Raw genomic sequence first — 23273 nt, forward strand, 5'->3', positions numbered from 1 at the left:
TTCACATTATGGATTTGTACCTGCCAGTGTCTATGTATTAAAAACCCCGGTCAGACTGGGGCATGCAGTGTGGGCCAAAGCCCACCTGCATTTAATCTGACGTTACCTCAGCTGTGCTGGGCAATGCAATGGGATTTATTTATGTAACGCCGGTGGCTTCCTGGGACCCACCCATGCTGTCGGTCCACACAGAGTTGTACCTGCCTGTGTCTACTTATAAAGAACCCCAGTCTGACTGGGGCATGCAGTGTGGGCCGAAGACCACCTGTATTTAATCTGACGTTAGCTCTGCTGTCCAGGGCACTGCAATGGGATTTGTTTTTGTACCGCCGGTGGGTTCCAGGGAGCCACCCATGCTTTGGGTCCACAGGGACTTCACATTAGGGATTTGTACCTGCCTGTGTCTATGTATTAAAAACCCCGGTCAGACTGGGGCAGGCAGTGTGGGCCGAAGCCCACCTGCGTTTAACCTGACGTTACCTCAGCCGTGCTGGGAAATGCAATGGGATTTATTTATGTAACGCCGGTGGCTTCCTGGGACCCACCCATGCTGTCGGTCCACACGGAGTTGTACCTGCCTGTGTCTACTTATAAAGAACCCCAGTCTGACTGGGGCATGCAGTGTGGGCCGAAGCCCACCTGTATTTAATCTGACGTTAGCTCTGCTGTCCAGGGCACTGCAATGGGATTTGTTTATGTACCGCCGGTGGGTTCCAGGGACCCATCCATGCTGTCGGTCCACATGGAGTTGTACCTGCCTGTGTCTACTTATAAAGAACCCCAGTCTGACTGGGGCATGCAGTGTGGGCCGAAGCCCACCTGTATTTAATCTGACGTCAGCTCTACTATCCGGGGCACCGCATTGGGACAAACTACAGGAGCAATACAGCGCTAATGAGACGTGCACAGCTACTCTAGTATTGGAGTCCGCTGTAGGCACGCGATTGCTGAGGGTTTGTGCAGAGGCCTATGTCCTGGGTGCAGTGAAAGTCCACTTCCAGTCTAGGATTGCTGAATCTGTGGGCCGAGGCCTATGCCGTGGGCACGGTACAAGTCTGCCATGTTTGGCCGCTCAGATCAATTTTTTGTTCATGTCTTGGGTTTCCTAGGACCCACCTATGCTGTTGGTGCAAACTTAGTTCCCATTGCGGCACAAAGACACTGACTGACTTGGGTAGGGGGCAGAGCGCTGACGGCTTTCGCCTTGCAGTGTGGATTGAGCTATGCGACACCTTTACAGAATGAATAGTGTGTGGCACATGGATTCCCCACTGCTATGCTCACGTTTGCAGCTCCTGACGGAGGTGGCACAGGATTGGAATTCTTATTGCTTCTGTACAGCATTGTGGGCTATCGCCCCGCCCCTTTTAAAGAGGGTCGCTGCCTGGCCCTGCCAACCCTCTGCAGTGTGTGCCTCCGGTTCCTCCTCATGGCAGACGCACTTATAAATAGACATGAGGGTGTTGTGGCTATGAGGCCAGCGTGTGGCATGAGGGCAGCTGAAGGCTGCGCAGGGACATTTGGTGTGCGCTGTGGACACCGGGTCGTGCGCGCGCGTGGGGGGGGTTGTGCAGCATGTAACCCAGAAGAAGTGGCAGCGGAGTGTCATGCAGGCAGTGATTGTGCTTTGTTGGAGGTAGTGTGGTGCTTATCTAAGGTATGCCTTGCTAATGAGGGTTTTTCAGAAGTAAAAATTGTTGGGGGGGGCACTCTTGCTGCTATTGTGGCTTAATAGTGGGACCTGGGAACTTGAGATGCAGCCCAACATGTAGCCCCTCGCCTGCCCTATCCGTTTTTGTGTCGTTCCCATCACTTTCTTGAATTTCCCAGATTTTCACAAATGAAAACCTTAGCGAGCATCGGCGATATACAAAAATGCTCGAGTCGCCCATTGACTTCAATGGGGTTCGTTACTCGAAACGAACCCTCGAGTATCGCGGGAAGTTCGACTCAAGTAACGAGCACCCGAGCATTTTGGCGCTCGCTCATCTCTAATCACGATCACCAACATGGACACCAAGTTGTTCTCCTTAAAAGTGCGATTTAACATGGCACCAGATGGGTCAACTCCGCACCCTTTTTACCTTTAGGTTTTTTACCCCCATAACTGTTTTTTACCCATTTTCCCTAGTTAGAATCCATTGAAGAGTCAGTGCTGGTTTTTCGTCTAGGAAAGAACATAGTCTTATCGTCTCTCCATGTAGCCCAGGTTTGTGTTCTAAACCCACCTGGTCCAAAATTTAGAATGGTCAATTTAAATATTACCTATGTGTAAGATTATAAGTCATAATGTGAGGGGATTTAACTCCCAGATCAAGCGTAGGAAGGCCTTCCTTGATTATGAGAAGCATAGACCTGACATCATTTGTATACAAGAGTCGCACTGCTCGCAAAATTCCCACCCAAAACATTTTAACACCCAGTACCAATCCCACTATCATTCTCAGTTTGCCACAAATAAAAGGGGAGTGTTGATACATGTTTGCAACTCCCTACCATACAATGTAACAAAGGTCATAACGGACGATCAGAGTTGATACTTAATACTAGTAGGTTACCTATATAGCGAAAAACGATATATAGTGTAGCACAGCGGGGGTTAAAGAGCATGCCAAACTGTCACTTTTCTTCTTGTTTGGTTTATTTACACAGTCTTTAACAGAAACAAAAACGACTGGGTCTCCAGAGAAATAATAAATGATTGCAACAACAAAAGTCTCTGTTCAAGTTTAACCCTCCACAATCCGGAGATGACGTAGGTAAATCCTCAGCTGAGGAGACCATACAAGTCCATAAAGTTGCACAGACCTGTAGATGTCCAGAGCACAGCTTGTCCTTATGCCTTTAATCTCTTCAGGCTCTAGTCCAAGGGCAGGTGTATCCCCAGGGGTCCTGCGGGAACCATGCAGCGCCTCGTCCACAGCGCCTCTCTGCTCACCCTGGAAGTCACAGAGTAACTGCAGCCTGAATCTCCCAGGCACACATACCTCTCTCTACCTTCCACCTGTCTCCTTAAATGGCATGCTGGACAGGTTGTAAGATCTGCCCTGGAGTGAAAGAGGACCGGACTACATCACAGAGGCTAATAACCTCTGTGACACATACCTTCCACTCCAGACCATTCCTCTCACCCTGTTACAATAGTCAATACGTATGCCCCTAATGTTTCACCCATGAGTTTTTCCTGACTGTGTGTGATAAATTACCACTAGAATATTCCAGGATGATCTGGTGTGGGGATTTTAATTTCACCATTGATCCAACTATCAATTCTACATCTGCTTCTTCACCGTCCAGAACTAAAACCCAAACTATAGAACTGGCTAAAGTGTTCCTGTCGCTCACATTAAGTGATACCTGGCGAGAGTTCAACCCACGGAATAAAAGGTTTTACATATTTTTTCCTGGGACACAGGCATCACTCCAGATTGCATTGGGTCCTTACCAATTCAATATCACTACCACTTCTGTCCTTATCTTGCCAGATAATATGTTTGTGGTATGACCATGATGAAGTGCTCTCAGAATTTCTCTTTACCCCTCACACTTGCATTCTATATAATTGGAGGCTCATTGAATCCCTACTAACTAACCCAGAACTAACTATCTCTATTCAACAGTAAATAGAAAAATATTTTCAACTTAATAGCCCAGAAACTAACGACCTTCGTTGGCTAGCACACAAAACTGTATTTCGGGGAATACTAATATCCATGGCATCCTACACAAAAGATAGAACTGAGGCCCAGATAAATTTGGAGCATAAGATTATTAAACTAGAGCATATTTACTTAAGACCATTAAAGACTCTAGACTAGAGTTAAATGCCATCTTAACTCACAAAACAGAAAAGGCATTAGCATGGACACAATCTACGTACTATCAATATGTGAACAAGCTGTTCCGCCTTTCAGTGCGTAAACGTAGGGAGAGGCAAACACTCAATACTATACATAAAATCCAAATCCAACCAGGCACTCTCACCTCTAACCCTGAAAAAATATACTCAACTTTACACAAATATTACCAGAATCTGTCAGACCACACACCAGTCTGACTCTGACACCCTGGCAAACACCTTTCTTTCCCAACTTAACCTCCCAAGACCATCGGACTCTGCCCTTCCAGACCTTAATTTGGAAGTCACCATAGAAGATGTTGATTGGGCAAGTAAACGACTCCAGAAAGGTAAAGCCCCTGGACCGGACAGTTACACTAGTCTGTACTACAAGAAATTTGCTCCTGAATTAATCCCACATCTGCTTGAATTATACTCAGTGGATTGGAAAGGGTTAAGCAAGACCTAATAAAATGGGAATGCCCTTACCTCTCCTGGAAAGGCCGGATTCACAATATTAAAATGGTGCTTTTACCAAGGATATTATACCTATTTAGAACACTCTTAGTCCCAGTTACACTTCAGGCCATTCAAGCTCTACAAAAAAGTATCATGTCCTTTATTTGGTCCCATAAACAGCCTAGGATATCAAAGAACATCATGTTTCTCCACAAAAAATCAGGTGGTCTATCTGTACCTAATCTTCTTAATTACTACAGGGCAGCTAGTTTAGCCCAAATCCCACCAATTTATGCAGGGACTAACTCCCCTCTATGGGTCGCCATAGAAAACATACAATTACAGGGCCATCCTCCCAACTAGCCTCAGAATGTCAGCTCCTCTTTCATTTTTCAGTATTTTGCTATGGCATCGGGTTTGATTCAAGCTGACTTCTCGTTCAAGCCCATCTCCTCTGACCCCACTCCTGTCAAACCTAGCATTCCCCCCAGGTTTGATATCTCAAGCTTTACCCGGTGGCAGTTTAATAAAATAATTACCCTAAGTGAATTCCTGCTCTATGGTAAGCTAATTTCACTTTCTGCCTTCAGAAACCATTTACAGCCACCCCCAACAGAATAGTGGAGAATTATCCAAGTATTTCACTTTTGGTCCTCCCTGGTCCCCCCAGAGACGGAAGTTGAAATTAACCCACTGGAGGCACTCTACAAATATTGTCCAATTTACACAGGCACGTTGTCGTGTCTCTATAAACACTGAATAAAGCCGAACAAGAGAAATTGCCTTACATGATTCAATGGGAACCAGACTTAAATACCTCCCTAACAGTAGAAAGTTGTCGCCATTGCAGTGGAAGTCGAAGCAAACAGGTTCCTTTAAAGAGTTATTCCCATCTTTAACCTACGAGCATAAGTATATGCCTGATAAGTGTCTTGACCTATTTGCTGATTCTGTGCATCTACTGTCGTCATAGCATTCAATGGAGAGGTAACTGCACTCGAGTGTGACCCTTTATATTGAAGTCTGTGAGGGTTATGGAAATAGTCTGGTATTTGGCTATTCCTGTAACTCCCATGGACTTTAATGGGGAGGGCTGCATACAAGTTCAAAATGTATGTATGTCCCAAATGTACACAATAGACAAGGCCCTAAGTAAAAATCTTACCGTATGTGGCCCAGCAGTTTCATATTAGGCTATGTTCACATCTGTGTCAAAGACTCCAATCAGACCCTCTAGCGCAGACCAGGCAGTAAAATCAGGAATGAAATAGCATTGCATACTGCGCTATTTCATTTGGGAAAATATCTGCCCAAATACCAAAAGCATGACAGACTCAATTATAGCCAATGGAGTCTGTTCGGTACAATTTCGGTCCGGCTTGCACCAGATACTACACAACCAATTTTTCCTTGAGGACTGAGCTAAACAATGGAAAACAATAATATTAATGTGAACTTACCCTTACTCACCTGATTTGCCAGATAAAACTCTGCTAAACTGTTTATGATCTCTTATCTATATTCTCTCCACATAGTAATTCCTAATCCGGGTTGGATGGCTGGAATATTGATTGATTGTAATATAAGAAACAATAAAAAGTTATTTTTTTAAGCAAAGTGAACTCACAACAGTATTATAATTGTGGTTTACTTCCTCCACAGTGCATGCCTTCCATTAAACTACAGCACAGGAAATGTTACAGTAAGAGAGCATGCACACGCAGAGAACTATTACACAACAACAATGTTTCCTGTAACCGGTTTCCATCTTATTATTGTTGAAATTGTGTTTGCCAAAGGGAGGCCATTCCGGCAGCCTTTATATACTAACTGTAAGTAGAAACGAAAACTGATTATACACCTTTCATTTTTCAGAGGTCAGCAGTTTAATATCAAATACCTAAGTGTAAGCTTTTTACTGTGTGAAGTGAAGAGTAAATTAATGCCCTCTGCTTCCCCAAGCTAAAGATTGGAACATGTAGTAATGAAATATTTATGGGACAAAAGTTTGATGCTCCATGGACAATGAAGGTAGCCTCATGGATGGTACAAGATAGAATGTTTGTATAAAAGTCTAAAACAAATTTTAGTTTTGGAATTGTGTGCCAAGATAAATTGGCAATGTAGCCATATATTTCATTAGAATTTTAGCAAAATTAGCTTTTTCTACAGTACCGGCTGACTCTGCTCTTGGCAGATACGATGGTACTAACATAAAGAGTACTGTATATATGATGACATATAGACATACTTTAAAGAGGACCTATCATGTCCTCATGTAAGTGTTGACAGTTGCACAGCTTTGAAGCCATTGGACCCCATGGAGTCCAATAAGGTATTTCTTCTTTTTTATCCTTACCCTTGTTCCTCCATGTAGAATCTTTTTAGATTCATAGTAACATAGTATGTGAGGCCGAAAAAAGACATATATTCATCTAGTACAGCCTATTAATCCCCAATGTTGATCCAGAGAAAGGCAAAAAAAGGGAAATAATTATTTTCTGACTTCAATCTGGCAATCAGAATAATCCCTGGATCACTGACCCTTCTGGCGTTATTAATGATTATAACATATGATATTCTATAGCTCAAGAAAGACATCCAGGCCCCACTTGAACTCTTTTATTGAATTTGTCATCACCACATCCTCAGGTAGAGAGTTCCATAGTCTCACTGCTCTTATAGTAAAGAACCCGCTTCTATGTTGGTTCAGAAACTTTCTTTCCTCTGGATGTAGAGGATGCCTCCTTGTTTCAGTCACAGTCCTGGGTATAAAAAGATGATGGGAGAGATCCTTGTATTGTTCTCTCATATATCTATATATTTTTCTAAAGTGAATAATTCTAATTTTGATAACGTCTCTCAGTGTTGAAGTCCATCCATTCCGTTTAGTATTGTAGTTGCCTGCCTTTGTACCCGCTCAAGCTCTGATATGTCCTCCTGCAGTACTGGTGCCCAAAACTGTACACAATATTGAATGTGCAGTCTAACTAATGATTTTTAAAAAGGAAGAAAAAGGTTCTCATCATGTGCCCCTAGATCTATTTTATGCACCCCAGGTGCTGCCTGACATTAGTTGCTCCAGTTGAGCTTACAGTTAACTAAAAGTCCTTTTCCATGTTAGTGTTTCCCAGTGGCTTCCCATTTCTTGTGTAATGGTGACACGTATTTCCTCTGCCCAAGTGCATAACTTTAGATGTTTCAGTGTTAAATCTCATTTGCCACTTTTCTGCCCAAGCCCACAACCTATCCAGATCCCCTTGCAATCTCCTTGCATCCTCTCTTGTGTTAATATCGTTACATAGTTTTGTGTTGATATTTTACTGTCCAATCCATCTACCAGGTCATTAATAAATATATTAAAAAGAATGGGTCTCAAAACCAACCCCTGTGGTACCCCATTAGTAACGATGACCCAATTAGAGCATGTACCATTTATAACCCCCCTCTGCTTTCTATTAGTGAGACAATTACTTATCTACTTACACACATTCTCATCCAGACCAAGCATTCTCATTTTATATACCAATCTTTTATGCGGCACAGTATCAAACGCTTCAGCTTACAATACTGTGAATGTGTTGAGTGGGTAGTCTCTACCACTCACGGTGAATCACGTCTCACATCACCAATTAACAGTTAGCCGTGGGGGCCGCACACCTGACACATTCACTGCACTGGGAGCTAAAACTAAAGAGCCCATACTAGTCAACGGGGGTAAGCATGAACAAAAGTAAGACAGCATTGGAGTCAGCAGGGCTGCAGCTGCAAAGCTGTGCAGCCGCCCTAAAATGTGAGGAAATTACAGGTCCTCCTTAAATGTGTATATTTATAATATGAGAGTCAATGGGCAATGGATGGTATGCGTCAGATGTCTCTATCATCCAGTAAGAAAACATATACGTTAACCCTTTCCAATCCACTGTCTGACGTCTAAAGACATTATGATTTAAGGCTGTACAGCTCTGATGTTGGTAGATGTCCGTCGTGGTTCTCTTACTATATATTGCCAGCCTCTCTGCTGTCGAAGCCTATCCAACGTGTCACCTCATGCAGTACTGGCTTTGGCCAGCAGATAGCGCCGTTGTATAACAGCAGAAAAGAGTAAGCCCCCTAGGAAAACCAGGATACAAATTGGATTGGAAAGGGTTAAACATACTTTGGATAAATAAAAGAATTATGATTTTTTTAAAAAGTGGCAATAAGAAAACGGAAATGAAAAAAAAAGGGCCACGTCCTTGAGGGGTTGACAAGGGAGTCTATATGTTGAGTTTAGAGATAAGTTAAGGAAAAACTCATCTGCAGTTCAGTGCAATACTAATTTAAAGGGGTTGTCCCGCGCCGAAACGGGTTTTTTTTTTTTTCAACCCCCCCCCCCCCGTTCGGCGCGAGACAACCCCGATGCAGGGAGGTAAAGAAAGCTCACCGGAGCGCTTACCTGAATCCCCGCGCTCCGGTGACTTCTCTACTCACCGCTGAAGATGGCCTCTTCCTCCGTGGACCGCAGCTCTTCTGTGCGGTCCATTGCCGATTCCAGCCTCCTGATTGGCTGGAATCGGCACGTGACGGGGCGGAGCTACACGGAGCTACACGGAGCCCCATAGAAGACTGCAGAAGACCCGGACTGCGCAAGCGCGGCTAATTTGGCCATCGGAGGGCGAAAATTAGTCGGCACCATGGAGACGAGGACGCCAGCAACGGAACAGGTAAGTATAAAACTTCTGCATGGCTCATAATTAATGCACAATGTACATTACAAAGTGCATTATTATGGCCATGCAGAAGTGTACAGACCCACTTGCTGCCTCGGGACAACCCCTTTAATTTACCACAGGTCTATAGAGATGAGCGAGCATACTCATCCGAGCTTGATGCTCGTTCGAGTATTAGGGTGCTCGAGATGCTCGTTACTCGAGACGAGCACCACGCGGTACTCGTCTCGATTAAACGAGCACTGACCATTGAATTCAATGGAGCCAGCAATACAGCCAGCTCCATTGAAAGCAATGGGCTGCCGGCAAGCGCGGGATGAATTGTCGGGAAGGGCTTAAATATATAAGCCCTTCCCTGCAATTCATCCAGAAATGTGTAAAAATAAAAAAAATATATACTGACCTTGTCCCGGCAGAACGATCTTAGCCCATTGAATTCAATGGAGCCGGCAATACAGCCGGTTCCATTGAAAGCAATGGGCTGCCGGCGAGCGCGGGATGAATTGTCGGGAAGGGCTTAAATATATAAGCCCTTCCCTGCAATTCATCCAGAAATGTGTAAAAAAAATATGTATATATATATATATATACTCACCTGGTCCCGGCAGACGGAGTTCAGCGCGGCCGGCGGCAGTCCTCCTGAACTGCTCTGAACAGCTGTGAGTAGTATTCAGCAGCCGGGGATTTAAAATCCCCGCCTGCTGAATGAGCTGCCTCTAATTGGTCACAGCCTGACCAATCAGAGGCAGATCTCACTCACACACCCATTCATGAATTCATGAATGGGTGAGTGACTGCTGCCTCTCATTGGCTCAGCGCAGGGAGCAATCTGATTGATATATATATATATTTTTTTATTTTTACACATTTCTGGATGAATTGCAGTGAAGGGCTTACATATTTAAGCCCTTCCCGACAATTCATCTCACGATCGCCGGAAGCCCATTGCTTTCAATGGAGCCGGCTGTATTGCCGGCTCCATTGAATTCAATGGGCTAACATCGTTCTGCCAGGACAAGGTGAGTATATATTTTTTTTATTTTTACACATTTCTGGATGAATTGCAGGGAAGGGCTTATATATTTAAGCCCTTCCCGAGAATTCATCCCGCGATCGCCGGCAGCCCATTGCTTTCAATGGAGCCGCTGTATTGCCGGCTCTATTGAATTCAGTGGGCTAACATCGTTCTTCTCTGCCACAGCTATTACAGCTGTGGCAGAGGAGAACGATCTTTATGCTGACAGTGCGGGGGGGGGGGGTCTCACTCTTGCCACTATTGTGGCTTAATAGTGGGACCTGGGAACTTGAGATGCAGCCCAACATGTAGCCCCTCGCCTGCCCTATCCGTTTCTGTGTCGTTCCCATCACTTTCTTGAATTTCCTGGGCTTTCACAAATGAAAACCTTAGCGAGCATCGGCGATATACAAAAATGCTCGAGTCGCCCATTGTGTTATGGCACTCTGCCCCCGAGCGCCAGGTGGGGTGCCCTGAACTTCCCGCACCCCACTGTCCCTGCCTACTTGCCTCAGCCCTGGCTAACCCCAGGTGGACAACTGGGCGGCGGTCCCTGTACTGGCTAGGGACCTGGCAACTACCACGATGGAACTAACTAACGGGGGACAGAGTGCCGACAGAAGAGGCAGGTGTAACAGACCAACAAAACTTACTAGGAAAATCAAGGCTGGAGGTGGAGCTCACAGGCAAACGAAAGGATACTGACAAGCAACTAGGGCAGACTGGAACAGACCTGACTAGAGGCTAGCAAAACCAATAACTCGCAGTGAGCTCAGGTCACTGCCAGCCTTTTAACTTCAAGCCTCCGCCCGGGGGCGGAGAGTGGGAGGAGCCGACTCTCCCCCTGTGCATGAGGAAGGTGGGGGAGAGCGGGCGGCACCCTACGGGCGGACACGCCCATGCCGCCGCACGCTGGCTGCCCCACGCCGCCGGGAGAGCCCTGACTGCGGAGCTCCGGGACGCCGGAGCCGACATCGGAGCGGTGCGCGCCGGCCGTAGGACCCAGCGCCGCCCTGCATGGTAACACATTGACTTCAATGGGGTTCGTTACTCGAAATGAACTCTCGAGCATCACTGAAAGTTCGACTCGAGTAACGAGCACCCGAGCATTTTGGTGCTCGCTCATCTCTACAGGTCTACCAACTCCACAGCTTAACTCTACATTAAGAGGTACGGAGGAAGATCGATGCAACTGGTCCACAAGTAGTGAGGAACTAGCCCAAGGGGGAAGGCTGTGGAGGGCAAAACAAACAAAATACTCTTCCATCCGGGGTATCAAACTGGGCATTTTAATAATGATCCCAGTTTGATCTTTGCTGCGGGCTCACTTCTCTTTTGTGTGCATCACTCCATCATCATTCATTACATTTATATTAGCATTCATCAAACATTTCTTTAGCAGCATGGCTTTTATAATTGTTTATACACACGTATTGATGGCATTAATTGAATGTGCTTTTTTTCAGATATGTTGTCAATTATGATTATAATTCAAGTTGCAGCTTATTTGTTTGTCCTTTTTGCTGATATTGGCGCATTATATTCTGCTATGGAGGTAATCATTTTGAATTTAATGTTTTGCAAACACTAAATTCACTACTATGTAGTGAAATTCTTTATTTTATACCAAGGCTCATATGCTTGTAGCCTCACACTCAGATTTCTTTCTCCCCTCGTCAGCCTACATCAATCCTGCTGGCAACATATATTCAACATGCACAATCACATCTTTAAAAAACCTCTGGACATCTCCAAGGCATATGTCAACATATCTGCCCTATTTGATGACACTTAGGGCTCAACACAACATTTTTGTGATTCACTTTTGCGAATTTTTTGGTGGTGCTGTAAAGTGTCTATGGGCTTCATAAAACTGAGAAATTCTAAAGCCTCAATTTACTGAAAGATAAATCCTTTATATTCTTAAGTATTCTAGACCATCTAGCTTCCTACTCTATCCCGAACTTGTTATTCCACTTATGTACTGCTCTAGAAAACAAAATTCCCTTTTTGAAGCAACAGTGTCCAAAAATGTGACCCTGATTAAATTAATTAAAGGGGTTTCCTGACATTTTTTTTAACAGTGGTTGCAGTGCGGGTACGAGGTGTCTGTAAAATAAAAAAAAGCACACAAAACTCACCTCCCGCAACAGGCTACTACCCTGCGCCGCAATTCTGGTCCTTTGTTTACATCAGCAGCAATGTGGGTTGTTTACCCAAACGATCGCTATAGCCAATGGAGGGTGGACAGATACATCATCAATGACGTCCCGTAAACCTGCTACATTAGAAGCTTACGTGACAGGTTCACAGGATGTCACCAGGCCTCTTAGCCGGGTGATTTCACAAGTCAGATGCCGCAGTGTCGCCCTGCCGAGGAGAGGTCCAGTGCCGCAGTAAGTATATTTCTTTTATATAATATTGGGCATGAGGAGCCTAAAATCATATAAAAGAACTCGGAAAATACCTTATAAATAAATGTTCCATGCACAACACTACTTCACATATCGGTTTACACATTTCATATCCTGCCAAACTATTAAATTAAAACAAATAAGATCCACTGTAAATCATTACAATTTTTGTGTCATTATTGCTAATTTTTAATATTTTGTTAAAATGATTATAATTGCATTGTTTCATTTATCCCAACTATTAAAAATACCAGAATTCCTTCACTTACATCTTTTTGTCCATCAGCTTGTATGTACCCCATATTACTGGAGAGTGAACATCTTGATCATGGTCCTTGTTCTCTTCATGGTGTCATATATTGCGGAGGTAAATGTTACCAAAGTTTATTAGTCATTTACCATTTTCCTTAGCAAATTAAAAGTTAAGAAATACTGCACTTCAATAAAAGAAACATAAAAATCGGTTACAAAATATATATTTGTAAGGGTGGATTCAGACAAATGATGACATTTTGAATGCAGAACAAAAAATGATCTATCTACTAGCTCGGACATGTCAGCCTGCTTCTTGCCATCTCCGAACTTTGTTCATGCAAGAATATGTTCCGTACAGATGAACAAATTTGCGCATGCGGTCATCTGAATAAGCCCTCCGGCCAGGGTCACAAAAGTGTAATTTACTTGCATATTATGCACGTGTGATACACAGTGATTGGAGTTGATTAAGGCACATTGATTTTCATTGATCCACATATACTTATTTATCCACACATATATATTTATCACTAATAATACACTTGTAAAAAAGAACACAACATGTTCTATTTTAGAGTTTATTCAGATGAGCATGGGCGCACCTACGCTCGACAGCAGGAAGCAGTTTTCACCAGCAGTTAAAACTCCTCGCCAAGACCTTTAAACTACATGCGGGAAAGATAGGGCAGGTCCTATCTTTTCTTGGCCATTCAATGCACAGCCGGGAAAAGGGACGGTGAAAATAAAATGACTGAAATCCTTTTGAGATCAGTGGTTTCGTTTTGTCCCGTTATACAGGTGGGATTACCATGGCTATACAAGGTGACAAAACCATTTTTGTCTGAATCCAGCGTATTACATGCGATAGACCCCTTTTGTTCTCTATGGGTGCGTAATAAACGCTGTACATACACAATTACATGGCATATGTGTGGAGTTTATATGCAACATTGCTAGGCAAAAGAACAGGAAATATAGAAGAAAAATGAAACGAGTCACACTGTGCATGACAGTGTGTGTGAGATATGCTGTGATGCGCAGTCAAAATCGCTGCCATACATTGCGATATACCAGCTCACAAAGCCGTAAAACACTAAGTTATACTCACAGTGTTTTACCACGCGTTCATGTCAGCCCGTCCTAATGTGTATGTAATAGATCAGTAGAGGCCAAGTATTGTACTAGATTATGATCTGCCAGAAGACCTTAAAGCATGGACCAGTAGATCTGCATGATCACCTGGCTTTTCAGACTAAGGGTGGCTTCACACGAGCGTGTTTATGTGCGTACAGTTGTGCGCTCAAAAACACACTCCTATTAGAAACATTGGTTCTCTATAGTGTGTTCAAATGTCCGTGTTTTACAGGCGTGCAACCGCACGTACCTGCAAAACATAAGACATGCGTGCACCAAAGGTCCGCGGGGAGTAAAGAATCCACCGCCACAGCTGTCACAGCTGATGCAGAGGATCACGATGTTCTCCCATTGCTTTCAAAGGGACTGGCACTTCTGCAGCCCCATTGAAAGCAATGGGCTGCTGGCAAGCCCTGCAGGCATATTCGGGGAAGGGCTTTAAATATAAGCCCTTCCCTGAAAATCATCCCTAGAATGTGTAAAAAATAAATTATACTCACCTCTCCTCAGCTGCCGGGATTCAGGCACATCTAGCCTGTCTTCTACCTGCACTGCTCTGAAGCTCTTTCAGCAGGTGGGGATTTAAAATTCCAGCCTTCTGAAAGGTTTGTATCTGATTGGCTGAGTGCTCAGCCAATCACAGCCAGCTCTCAGCCATTCATTGAATGACAGCTGAGTGCTGCCTGTGATTGGTCACAGCACTCAGCCAATCACAGGCAGCACCTGGCCATTCATAAAACTCAATCACATGCAGCACTCAGCTGTAATTTAATGAATAGCTGAGAGCTGCCTGTGATTGGCTAAGCGCTCAGCCAATCAGATACAGCCTTTTTAGCAGGCGGGGATTTTAAATCCCCCCCCTGCTGAAAGAGCTTCAGAGCAGTGCAGGGAGAAGACAGGGTAGATACCCCCTGAGCCCTGGCAGCTGAGGAGAGGTGAGTATAATTTTTTTTAAATTTTAACACATTCTAGGGATGATTTTCAGCGAAGGACTTATATTTAAAGCCCTTCCTCGAAAATCCCTGCAGGGCTTGCCAGCAGCCCATTGCTTTCAATGAAACTGCAGAAGTGTCAGTCACATTGAAAGCAATGGGAGAACATCGCGATCCTCAGGGGATCCTTTACTTCATGCAGGGAGTCCTCTTGGCACTGATCACTGTGATAGTGCTGTCACAGTGTTCAGTGATAAGGGGACTGCCCTGGGGAATATTTACATGGCAGCAGTGGAGAGGTGAGTGTGTGTGTATGTATAAATATATATATATATATATATATATATATATATATATATTTATTTATTTTTTTAATTTATTTATTTTTTCTTTTTAAACACAAACAGGGATTATTTTCAGGGAATGGACCTGCATTCACACGTGTTTGTGCACGTACTTGGGTGTGCACTTTTGCGCACCTATGTATGGCACACGCATACGCTCGTGTGAAGCCGCCCGAAATTTGTCTCTACATAGGCTTGTGCTTCAATGTGTCTGCTGCCACCGACTGTAACTAAATGATCATTGGTAAATCTAACAGGCACTTGTGAGTCTTGGTAAGTGCTATTAAGGGCTTTGGCAGACAGGGTATGCGCAAATACCCTCGTAGCAACGGATTATATTTGCACATGAACAAGGGTTGTCCGCAGGCTCACACCTTTCCCCTTGTTTTTTTTACCTGCCATAGACTTTTATAGGCCTATTGTTTCTCGCAAACAGAATTTGCATGTGAGAAACATGCTAATGAGAATAAAACAATTGAAATCAATGGCTTCATTTTGTCATGTTTACGGGCTTGAATTTCACGCGTGCAAAATTCTGCGCAAACACGTTAGACTGTTTAAGCCCCAACTGTCTGCCAGTCAATATTCTTTTGTGTATATAGATTTTAATGTCCGAGCATATCACAAAAGAGCGTCCTTTTGACATCTATTTGGCAGGATACGTCAGGATCCCATAGTCCCAATTTCGTTGAAAAGCGTACTCCAGTATTGGGACAGTTCATGGTCATGTATAAACAAACCAGGAGTGTTAAGCGAATATAAAGAAAATTTAAAAGTCTTTAATTACAAAGCAGAGGAACGCTGTAAAAGAAAAATGAGACTATACTCACTTTCGCTTTCCTCTCTCTCCCACTGCACTAGTTGCCATCCCTCTGTTGACCGCTTGCCTCTTAGCAGTCGGTCACATGTTTTCTGAGCATGTGACTGCTGTAGCCAATTCCTGGCCACGGTGTTGGTTCTGCTGAGGCCAATGATTGACTGCAGTGGTCACATGGTCAGGAGGCACAACATTGTGCTACCTGCAAGTAAGAGGAGACCAGGGGGACCAGAGAGGCTGCGGGAGCACTTTAGCACCGCGATTTTCCATGCAATTTTCAACGATGAATTTATCTATAATGATAGGTTCCTATCGGAGAATCGCAGCAAATCATAGCATGCCGCGATTTTTTACGCAAGAGCGCACGTTCAGGCTGCACTTTCCATAGTTATCCTATGGAAAGCATTCACTGCGTTACCCGCTTGTTGATTATCGCTGCGGGAAATGCCGTAAAAAATTGCCCGTGGACAGGAGGTCTAAGGAAGCAAAACAGGTAAGTATAGTCCATTTTTTCTTACAGCATTCTCCTGCTTATAAAGAAAATTTAAAGCTGTTGGAAACTTCCTTTAACAGCGAAGTGCACCTTCTGATGTGGCAGATTATTTGTAGACATTTCTGTAACTGAAAATCTGTGCCATGCATAGAAATGGGATTGTTTCTGCAGTAAGTGCATGGATTGTTCCAAACCCCATGCAGACGGATGACACCACTGAAGAAGTTTAAGCAACAACTCTGCTGCATGTGAACATAACCTCATACTATTCTTGCAGACATTTTTCAAATTCTTATGGAAATTCTACATTTTATCACAGCAATGGCTTTACAACTCAACATGGTTCTGTTGATTATGTGAAGATATTCTCACAACAAGGAACTTGCAATATACTGTCGAGTACAATGCTTTTTTTTTTTTTTTTTTTATGCGACTGCTATTGCTGATAACATAGAGCACCACCAGATCTTTCCATTTGTTTTGGATCCTGCATACCTGATAGTGTCAAATAGAAGTATAAGAGGCTTGCACTAAGGCCTCGTTCACACAAGCATTGTTTTGCATGCGCAGAAAAAGCAAATGAACGCAGCTGCGTGCGCATTGCTTTCAATGAGGCCGCAGCTGCTGCCGGTGGCCCCATTGAAAGCAGTAGGATGTCGGCAACCCCTGCAGTGATTTTCAGGGAAGGGCTTTCAATTTAAGCCCTTCCCTAAAAATCATTGGTAGCTTCTGTAAAAAAAAAAAAAAAGCATAATCACTAGAGATGAGCGAGCATACTCGTCTGAGCTTGATGCTCGTTCGAGTATTAGGGTGCTCGAGATGCTCGTTACTCGAGACGAGCACCATGCGGTACTCGTCTCGATTAAACGAGCACTGACCATTGAATTCAATAGAGCCGGCAATACAGCCGGCTCCATTGAAAGCAATGGCCTGCCGGCGAGCGCAGGATGAATTGTCGGGAAGGGGTTAAATATATAAGCCCTTCCCTGCAATTCATCCAGAAATGTGTAAAAATAAAATATATATATATATATATATATATATATATATATATACTCACCTGGTCCCGGCAGACGGAGTTCAGCGCAGCCAGCGGCAGTCCTCCTGAACTGCTCTGAACAGCTGTGAGTAGTATTCAGCAGCCGGGGATTTAAAATCCCCGCCTGCTGAATGAGCTGCCTCTAATTGGTCACAGCCTGACCAATCAGAGGCAGATTCCACTCACACACCCATTCATAAATTTATGAATGGGTGAGTGACTGCTGCCTCTCATCTGATTGTTCCTGCTGAGCCAATCAGAGGCAGATTCCACTCACACACCCATTCATGAATTTATGAATGGGTGTGTGACTGCTGCCTCTGATTGGCTCAGCTGGAACAATCAGATGAGAGGCAGCAGTCACTCACCCATTCATAAATTTATGAATGGGTGTGTGAGTGGAATCTGCCTCTGATTGGTCAGGCTGTGACCAATTAGAGGCAGCTCATTCAGCAGGCGGGGATTTTAAATCCCCGGCTGCTGAATACTACTCACAGCTGTTCAGAGCAGTTCAGGAGGACTGCCACTGGCCGCGCTGAACTCCGTCTGCCGGGACCAGGTGAGTATATATATATATTTTTTATTTTTACACATTTCTGGATGAATTGCAGGGAAGGGCTTATATATTTAAGCCCTTCCCGACAATTCATCCCGCGATCAGCGGCAGCCCATTGCTTTCAATAGAGCCAGCTGTATTGCCGCCTCCATTGAATTCAATGGGCTAACATCGTTCTTCTCTGCCACAGCTGTCGCAGAGGAGAACGATCTTTATGCTGATAGTGCGGGGGGGGGGGGTGTCACTCTTGCCACTATTGTGGCTTAATAGTAGGACCTGGGAACTTGAGATGCAGCCCAACATGTAGCCCCTCGCCTGCGCTATCCGTTTCTGTGTCGTTCCCATCACTTTCTTGAATTTCCCAGGTTTTCACAAATGAAAACCTTAGTGAGCATCGGCGATATACAAAAATGCTCGAGTCGCCCATTGACTTCAATGGGGTTCGTTACTCAAAACGAACTCTCGAGCATCACTGAAAGTTCAACTCGAGTAACGAGCACCCGAGCATTTTGGTGCTCGCTCATCTCTAATAATCACCTCTCCACCGCTGTCGGGGCTGGGCGCGTCTTGCCGCTTGACTTCTTGGCAGTGTACTGAAGCTCTTTCAGCAGGTGGGGATTTAAAATTCCTGCCTCCTGAAAGAGCTGTGTCTGATTGGCTGAGTGCTAAGCCAATTACAGGCTGCGCTCAGTGGCGGAGAGGTATGTATTTTTTTTACACAACCTAGAGATGATTTTCAGGGAAGGGCTTATATTTAAAGCCCTTCCCCGAAAATCACTGCAAGGGTTGCCGATATAGGCACAAATACACGCTTGTCTGAACAAGAACTAACTCTTTTTTTAAATTTCTTTTTACCAGGTGTGGTTTATTGAAAACCGAAAACTCTGGCTCTGGATAAAGAGACGGTTTAATTACAAATCAAAGAGCCAATACAGACAGTTGCAAAGGAAATTACAGAAAGATCCAGAGTGGCCTCCACAGAATAGAACGGACTACGCTGCATCAATTACTGAAAAAGAATCTGAACAAACATTTGTAACTGTAATGTGAATACAGCAAACTGGAAAATAAATGTCACTTGTTTTGCTCGTAAAATGTGAGAGAGCGCTAAACCCATAGAATTTATAATACCTGCTTTAAAGCTATGTAAAGAATGCCAACGGACTTAGCTGTAGTGAGAAGTTGAAAGACATTTTAAGATGCATAGAAATGCATTTTTCATAACTGAAGGCATATATAGTATTAGTGACAAGCTATTATTGGAATAATTGGAACAGGAGCGATCGGTCTTATTTTCAAAAAATAATAGTTGGGAATCGGGATGATGCGATCCCAATTTCCATTAGAATCAATGAGAATAAAAATCCAGGTTCATTAATTTGGCCTGCAGAATGTCCCTAATGCAGCCAATTTGCATGGGAATACAGTCACACGTGTTGGTACCTCTTCAATAATGTGGCACAGGGGTTATTACTGTCACCTTTTAGTGCTGGGGTCCCAGGTTCAAATCTCATCGAGGACAACATCTGCAAATATAATCCTTGAACAGATTTGAACCTACAACTCTAGCACTGCAAAGGCAGTGGTGCTGACTACTAAGCCACCACACTTGATTTTTCTTCTTTGGAGGAGGAGAAAAAGAAGCAGACTAAACACAAAAGGGAACAAAAAAAAAGTACATACACATGTTCTCCTTGGACAGATTTGAACCTAAAACCCAGCACTACAAGTATTTTATCAGTAAATAATACAATTTAGCTAAAATATTGTAAGTGAAGAATAGGTAAACATGATGCTTTATACTGAAAAAAGATGCACCAACTGTTAAGGAGATTGTCTCAGAAAATGCTGTAGCTTTTAATGCTATTTGTCCTCTTTAAGTTGGGTACACATATATTGGTGTTGTACAGTTGTTTTATGCCCGAGCCAGATAACTGATAACACTTTAGTGCACCTTGTGGACTGGTCCAGCAATCATACTTAGGGCTCAGTCAGACGCACGTTTTTTTTCATGCATTTAGTTGCGTGAAAAAAAACACGTTAATAAACGAGGACCAAATCAGCACTCGCGCTTTTAAATTTGCACTTGTTGTGCGGTCACACGATGGCAAAATTCGCACATAAAGTGTGGTCTATTGCTAACCCCTGCTGCGGCGGTGGCAGCTGCAGCAGGGGATTCTTTGGATGTGAAACCCCTGGTTTCCGTCACATCCAGGGGTTTCACCTTGTGGTCAATGACAACTGTGGCAGGGGAATTCTTCATCCCCGCGGGAAGTTCCTTTGTCACTGAACACTGTGACCACAAGGTGAAACCCCTGGGTGTGACAACACCCAGGGGTTTCACATCCAAAGAATCCCCTGCTGCAGCTGTCACAGCCACAGCAGGGGATAGCGATCCCCTCCAATTGCTTTCAATGGAGCCGCACTAATGTATAAAATATTTGTTGCGTTAGCGAATCGTTGCCCTATTTTTTACAGGTGCAAATTTTTTTTGCATGCAAAGAACGGACATGTGGCTACTTTTATTGGAAAGCATTGATTCTAATAGATGCCAATCGTCTGACTGAGCCCTTTTTTTTGCAACATTTTTTTGTTTGGTGCAGGGAGGCATCTGGCATTAAAACAGATATGCTGGATGTCATGAACGATCCCACAGAAAACTACAGGATCAGTTTTGGCTCCATGTTTCACAGTAACACAGATGGGGAAAAAAGCTAATGACTAGACATAGGAGCTGACTTTTTATTTAAATCTCGTCTGCTTTCAAACACATTCCTTTTATGCCTAGGAAGGTACTGCTTCTGGGTTGAAACGTGTAGTCAAGGTTTTATCTGTTATTGTATAAGAAAGTGTTGTTTTTAAGCAAGTTGGCATCATCTTTGTCATCCTCTGATGAGCAGTGCCTGCATTAGCTGGTCCTTTTCCCTTGTCGAATTTATTGAACTTTTTAATTCAAAGTCCTATGGCTGGTATGGGTAATCCTCTTTTACAGAGGGTTGAGATGTGAGGCATTAAAGGAGATGTCTCGAGGCAGGAGTGGATTTTTTTTTTTGCCCAGTCCCCCTAATTAAGCACACATTACTAAGCCCCCCTGTAAATGACGTTTCTAGCTGGTCTGTACTTACCGTTCCAGCGTTTCAGCAACTTATAAAAAGTTTCCCCAAGATGGCCGCCGGCTCTTTTCCCTTCGCTTGCTGCAGCCCGACGTGCGCGCTCCCGAGACGCTACCAGCTGTGTCTCCATGACAACCAGACGCCCTGCAGCCGCCGACCGGACCCCTGGAGTGAACACGGCCGACCACGGCACACAGTCACCCACCGCCAGGCAGCAGGTAACCGGCGCAGCCCCCCCCCCCCCCCGGCACAGCGGCAGCCCCCCCATCGCAGCGACAGCCCCCCCATCGCAGCGACAGTCCCCCCGGCACAGCGGCAGCCCCCCCATCGCATCGGCAGCCCCCCCATCACAGCGACAGTCCCCCCCGGCACAGCGACGGTCCCCCCCGGCACAGCGACAACCCCCCCATCGCAGCGACAGTCCCCCCCGGCACAGCGACAGCCCCCCCATCGCAGCGACAGTCCCCCCCGGCACAGCGACAGCCCCCCCGGAACAGCGGCAGCCCCCCCATCGCAGCGGCAGCCCCCCCCTCGGCGCAGCGGCAGCCCCCCCGGCCCATCACTTACCAGGACGGCGGGACAGCAGGGCGGCTTCTCCGGACAGCTCGGCAGCTCTGCACCTTCCTCTAACAGAGGATGGTACAGAATGGCCGCTCCAGCGCGCTCCCGAGCAGTGACAGCTCGTCTGCGCATGCGCAGAAGAGCTGTAGCGGGGAGCACACTGAAGCGGCTCGTGCTGAAAGGAGAAGACCGGACTGCGCAAGCGCGTCTAAAAAAGCAAGCTGCCAGCGAATTTAGAGGGAACCATGGAGACGAGGACGCTAGCAACGGAGCAGGTAAGTGAATAACTTCTGTATGGCTCATATTTAATGCACGATGTATATTACAAAGTGCATTAATATGGCCATACAGAAGTGTATACCCCCACTTGATTTCGCGAGACAACCCCTTTAAGTTACAAATGCATGACATAGAAGTGAACCTATGCTTATAAAGTATGTTAGATGAGTGCACAACCAGTATCTGCTGCTAAACTACAGTATATTGGTTCAAATCTGTACCTATAGTGAGCAATTCTTATACAGTCCCCCAGTAGCGAAGTCATACAAAACATATCTATATATGCTTTATTTTTGCTTTTCAAAAATTCATGTTACATTTTTATATAAGGCAAATTACAGTTACAAAGCAGATATTAATAGATGGAAACAGTGCAAACATATATAAGTAACGTGTACATACATTCATTACCAATAAACTTGGCAAGTGTTTGGGATACAGAGAACAATATTAACATTTATTTAAGCAAATAGAATTTAAAAAAAAAATAAACATTTCCAGTATTCACAATCTATGGTTAAATATTTAATTACTGCTTCGTATTTTCAATTGGCCTAAGTCATTTCACCGTACCACATAAAACTTCACACATCAGTTCTTCTTCATTGTTCTTGCGGTTTCTTTTTTTTTAAAATTATTTCTTTAATATTATTTTACAGTATTGTTTAAGAATAAAATCAAAGCAATATTTTCATATGGATATATAGTAAGAAAAATCACAATATTTATTGCTTAAACTTAAAGCAAATCAAACATTTTAAATCAAAAACAAAAATATGAACAGGTCAACTGGTCAACTGTTTCACGTATCGAGTATAATAAGGTAGAGCAACTGGTATACTAAGGCAGCAGAAATTATCATTAGAGTATTAGATTAGGGAAACAGCGGTAAGAGCGCTGAAGCTACACCGCCCGGTCACGTCTAAAGTTCTCTTTTCTGTTGAAAGCACTTAAATGCATGCCTTCATACCAACAGTTATTGTTGACTGACTGAATTATGATAGAAGAGATGGAGTCACCATTTCAATGTTGGGTGATATCTGAGCTACATGCCATTAAAATATGTATAATTGGAGTGTGTAGGGTGCTTGGGAGTTGATCTACATCTAGGTTTAGAAGAGCCAGAGCAGGATTAGGTAACATCTGAATGTTACTGAGATTTGTAATAAGCTGGAATGCCTGGTTCCAGAGTCTGCAGCATAGTACCATCTTGTCAGGACTCAAACCCAGGACTCTTGTACTAAAGTCAGCAGCTCTCTCCTCTGGGATATCCGGGATTTGGACACTTCCTTGCTGAAACCCAACCTTGTTC

The 23273-nt window shown here is 44.2% G+C and overlaps 1 protein-coding gene across 1 annotated transcript in view; it reads left to right on the plus strand.

The window, feature by feature from the left end:
• LOC136627047 (probable cation-transporting ATPase 13A5) overlaps positions 1-19762 on the plus strand; it is a 159600-nt gene extending 139838 nt beyond the window's left edge. Inside the window, exons 27-30 of the mRNA XM_066601998.1 lie at positions 5960-6129; positions 11491-11579; positions 12725-12805; positions 18867-19762. Coding sequence (XP_066458095.1) covers positions 5960-6129; positions 11491-11579; positions 12725-12805; positions 18867-19058 — 532 coding nt within the window. The 3' untranslated portion in view covers positions 19059-19762. The remainder of the gene's footprint in view (positions 1-5959; positions 6130-11490; positions 11580-12724; positions 12806-18866) is intronic.
• The last annotated feature ends 3511 nt before the right edge of the window (positions 19763-23273 follow it).

Source organism: Eleutherodactylus coqui, chromosome 1, assembly GCF_035609145.1.
Source record: "Eleutherodactylus coqui strain aEleCoq1 chromosome 1, aEleCoq1.hap1, whole genome shotgun sequence".
Lineage (NCBI taxonomy): Eukaryota > Metazoa > Chordata > Amphibia > Anura > Eleutherodactylidae > Eleutherodactylus > Eleutherodactylus coqui.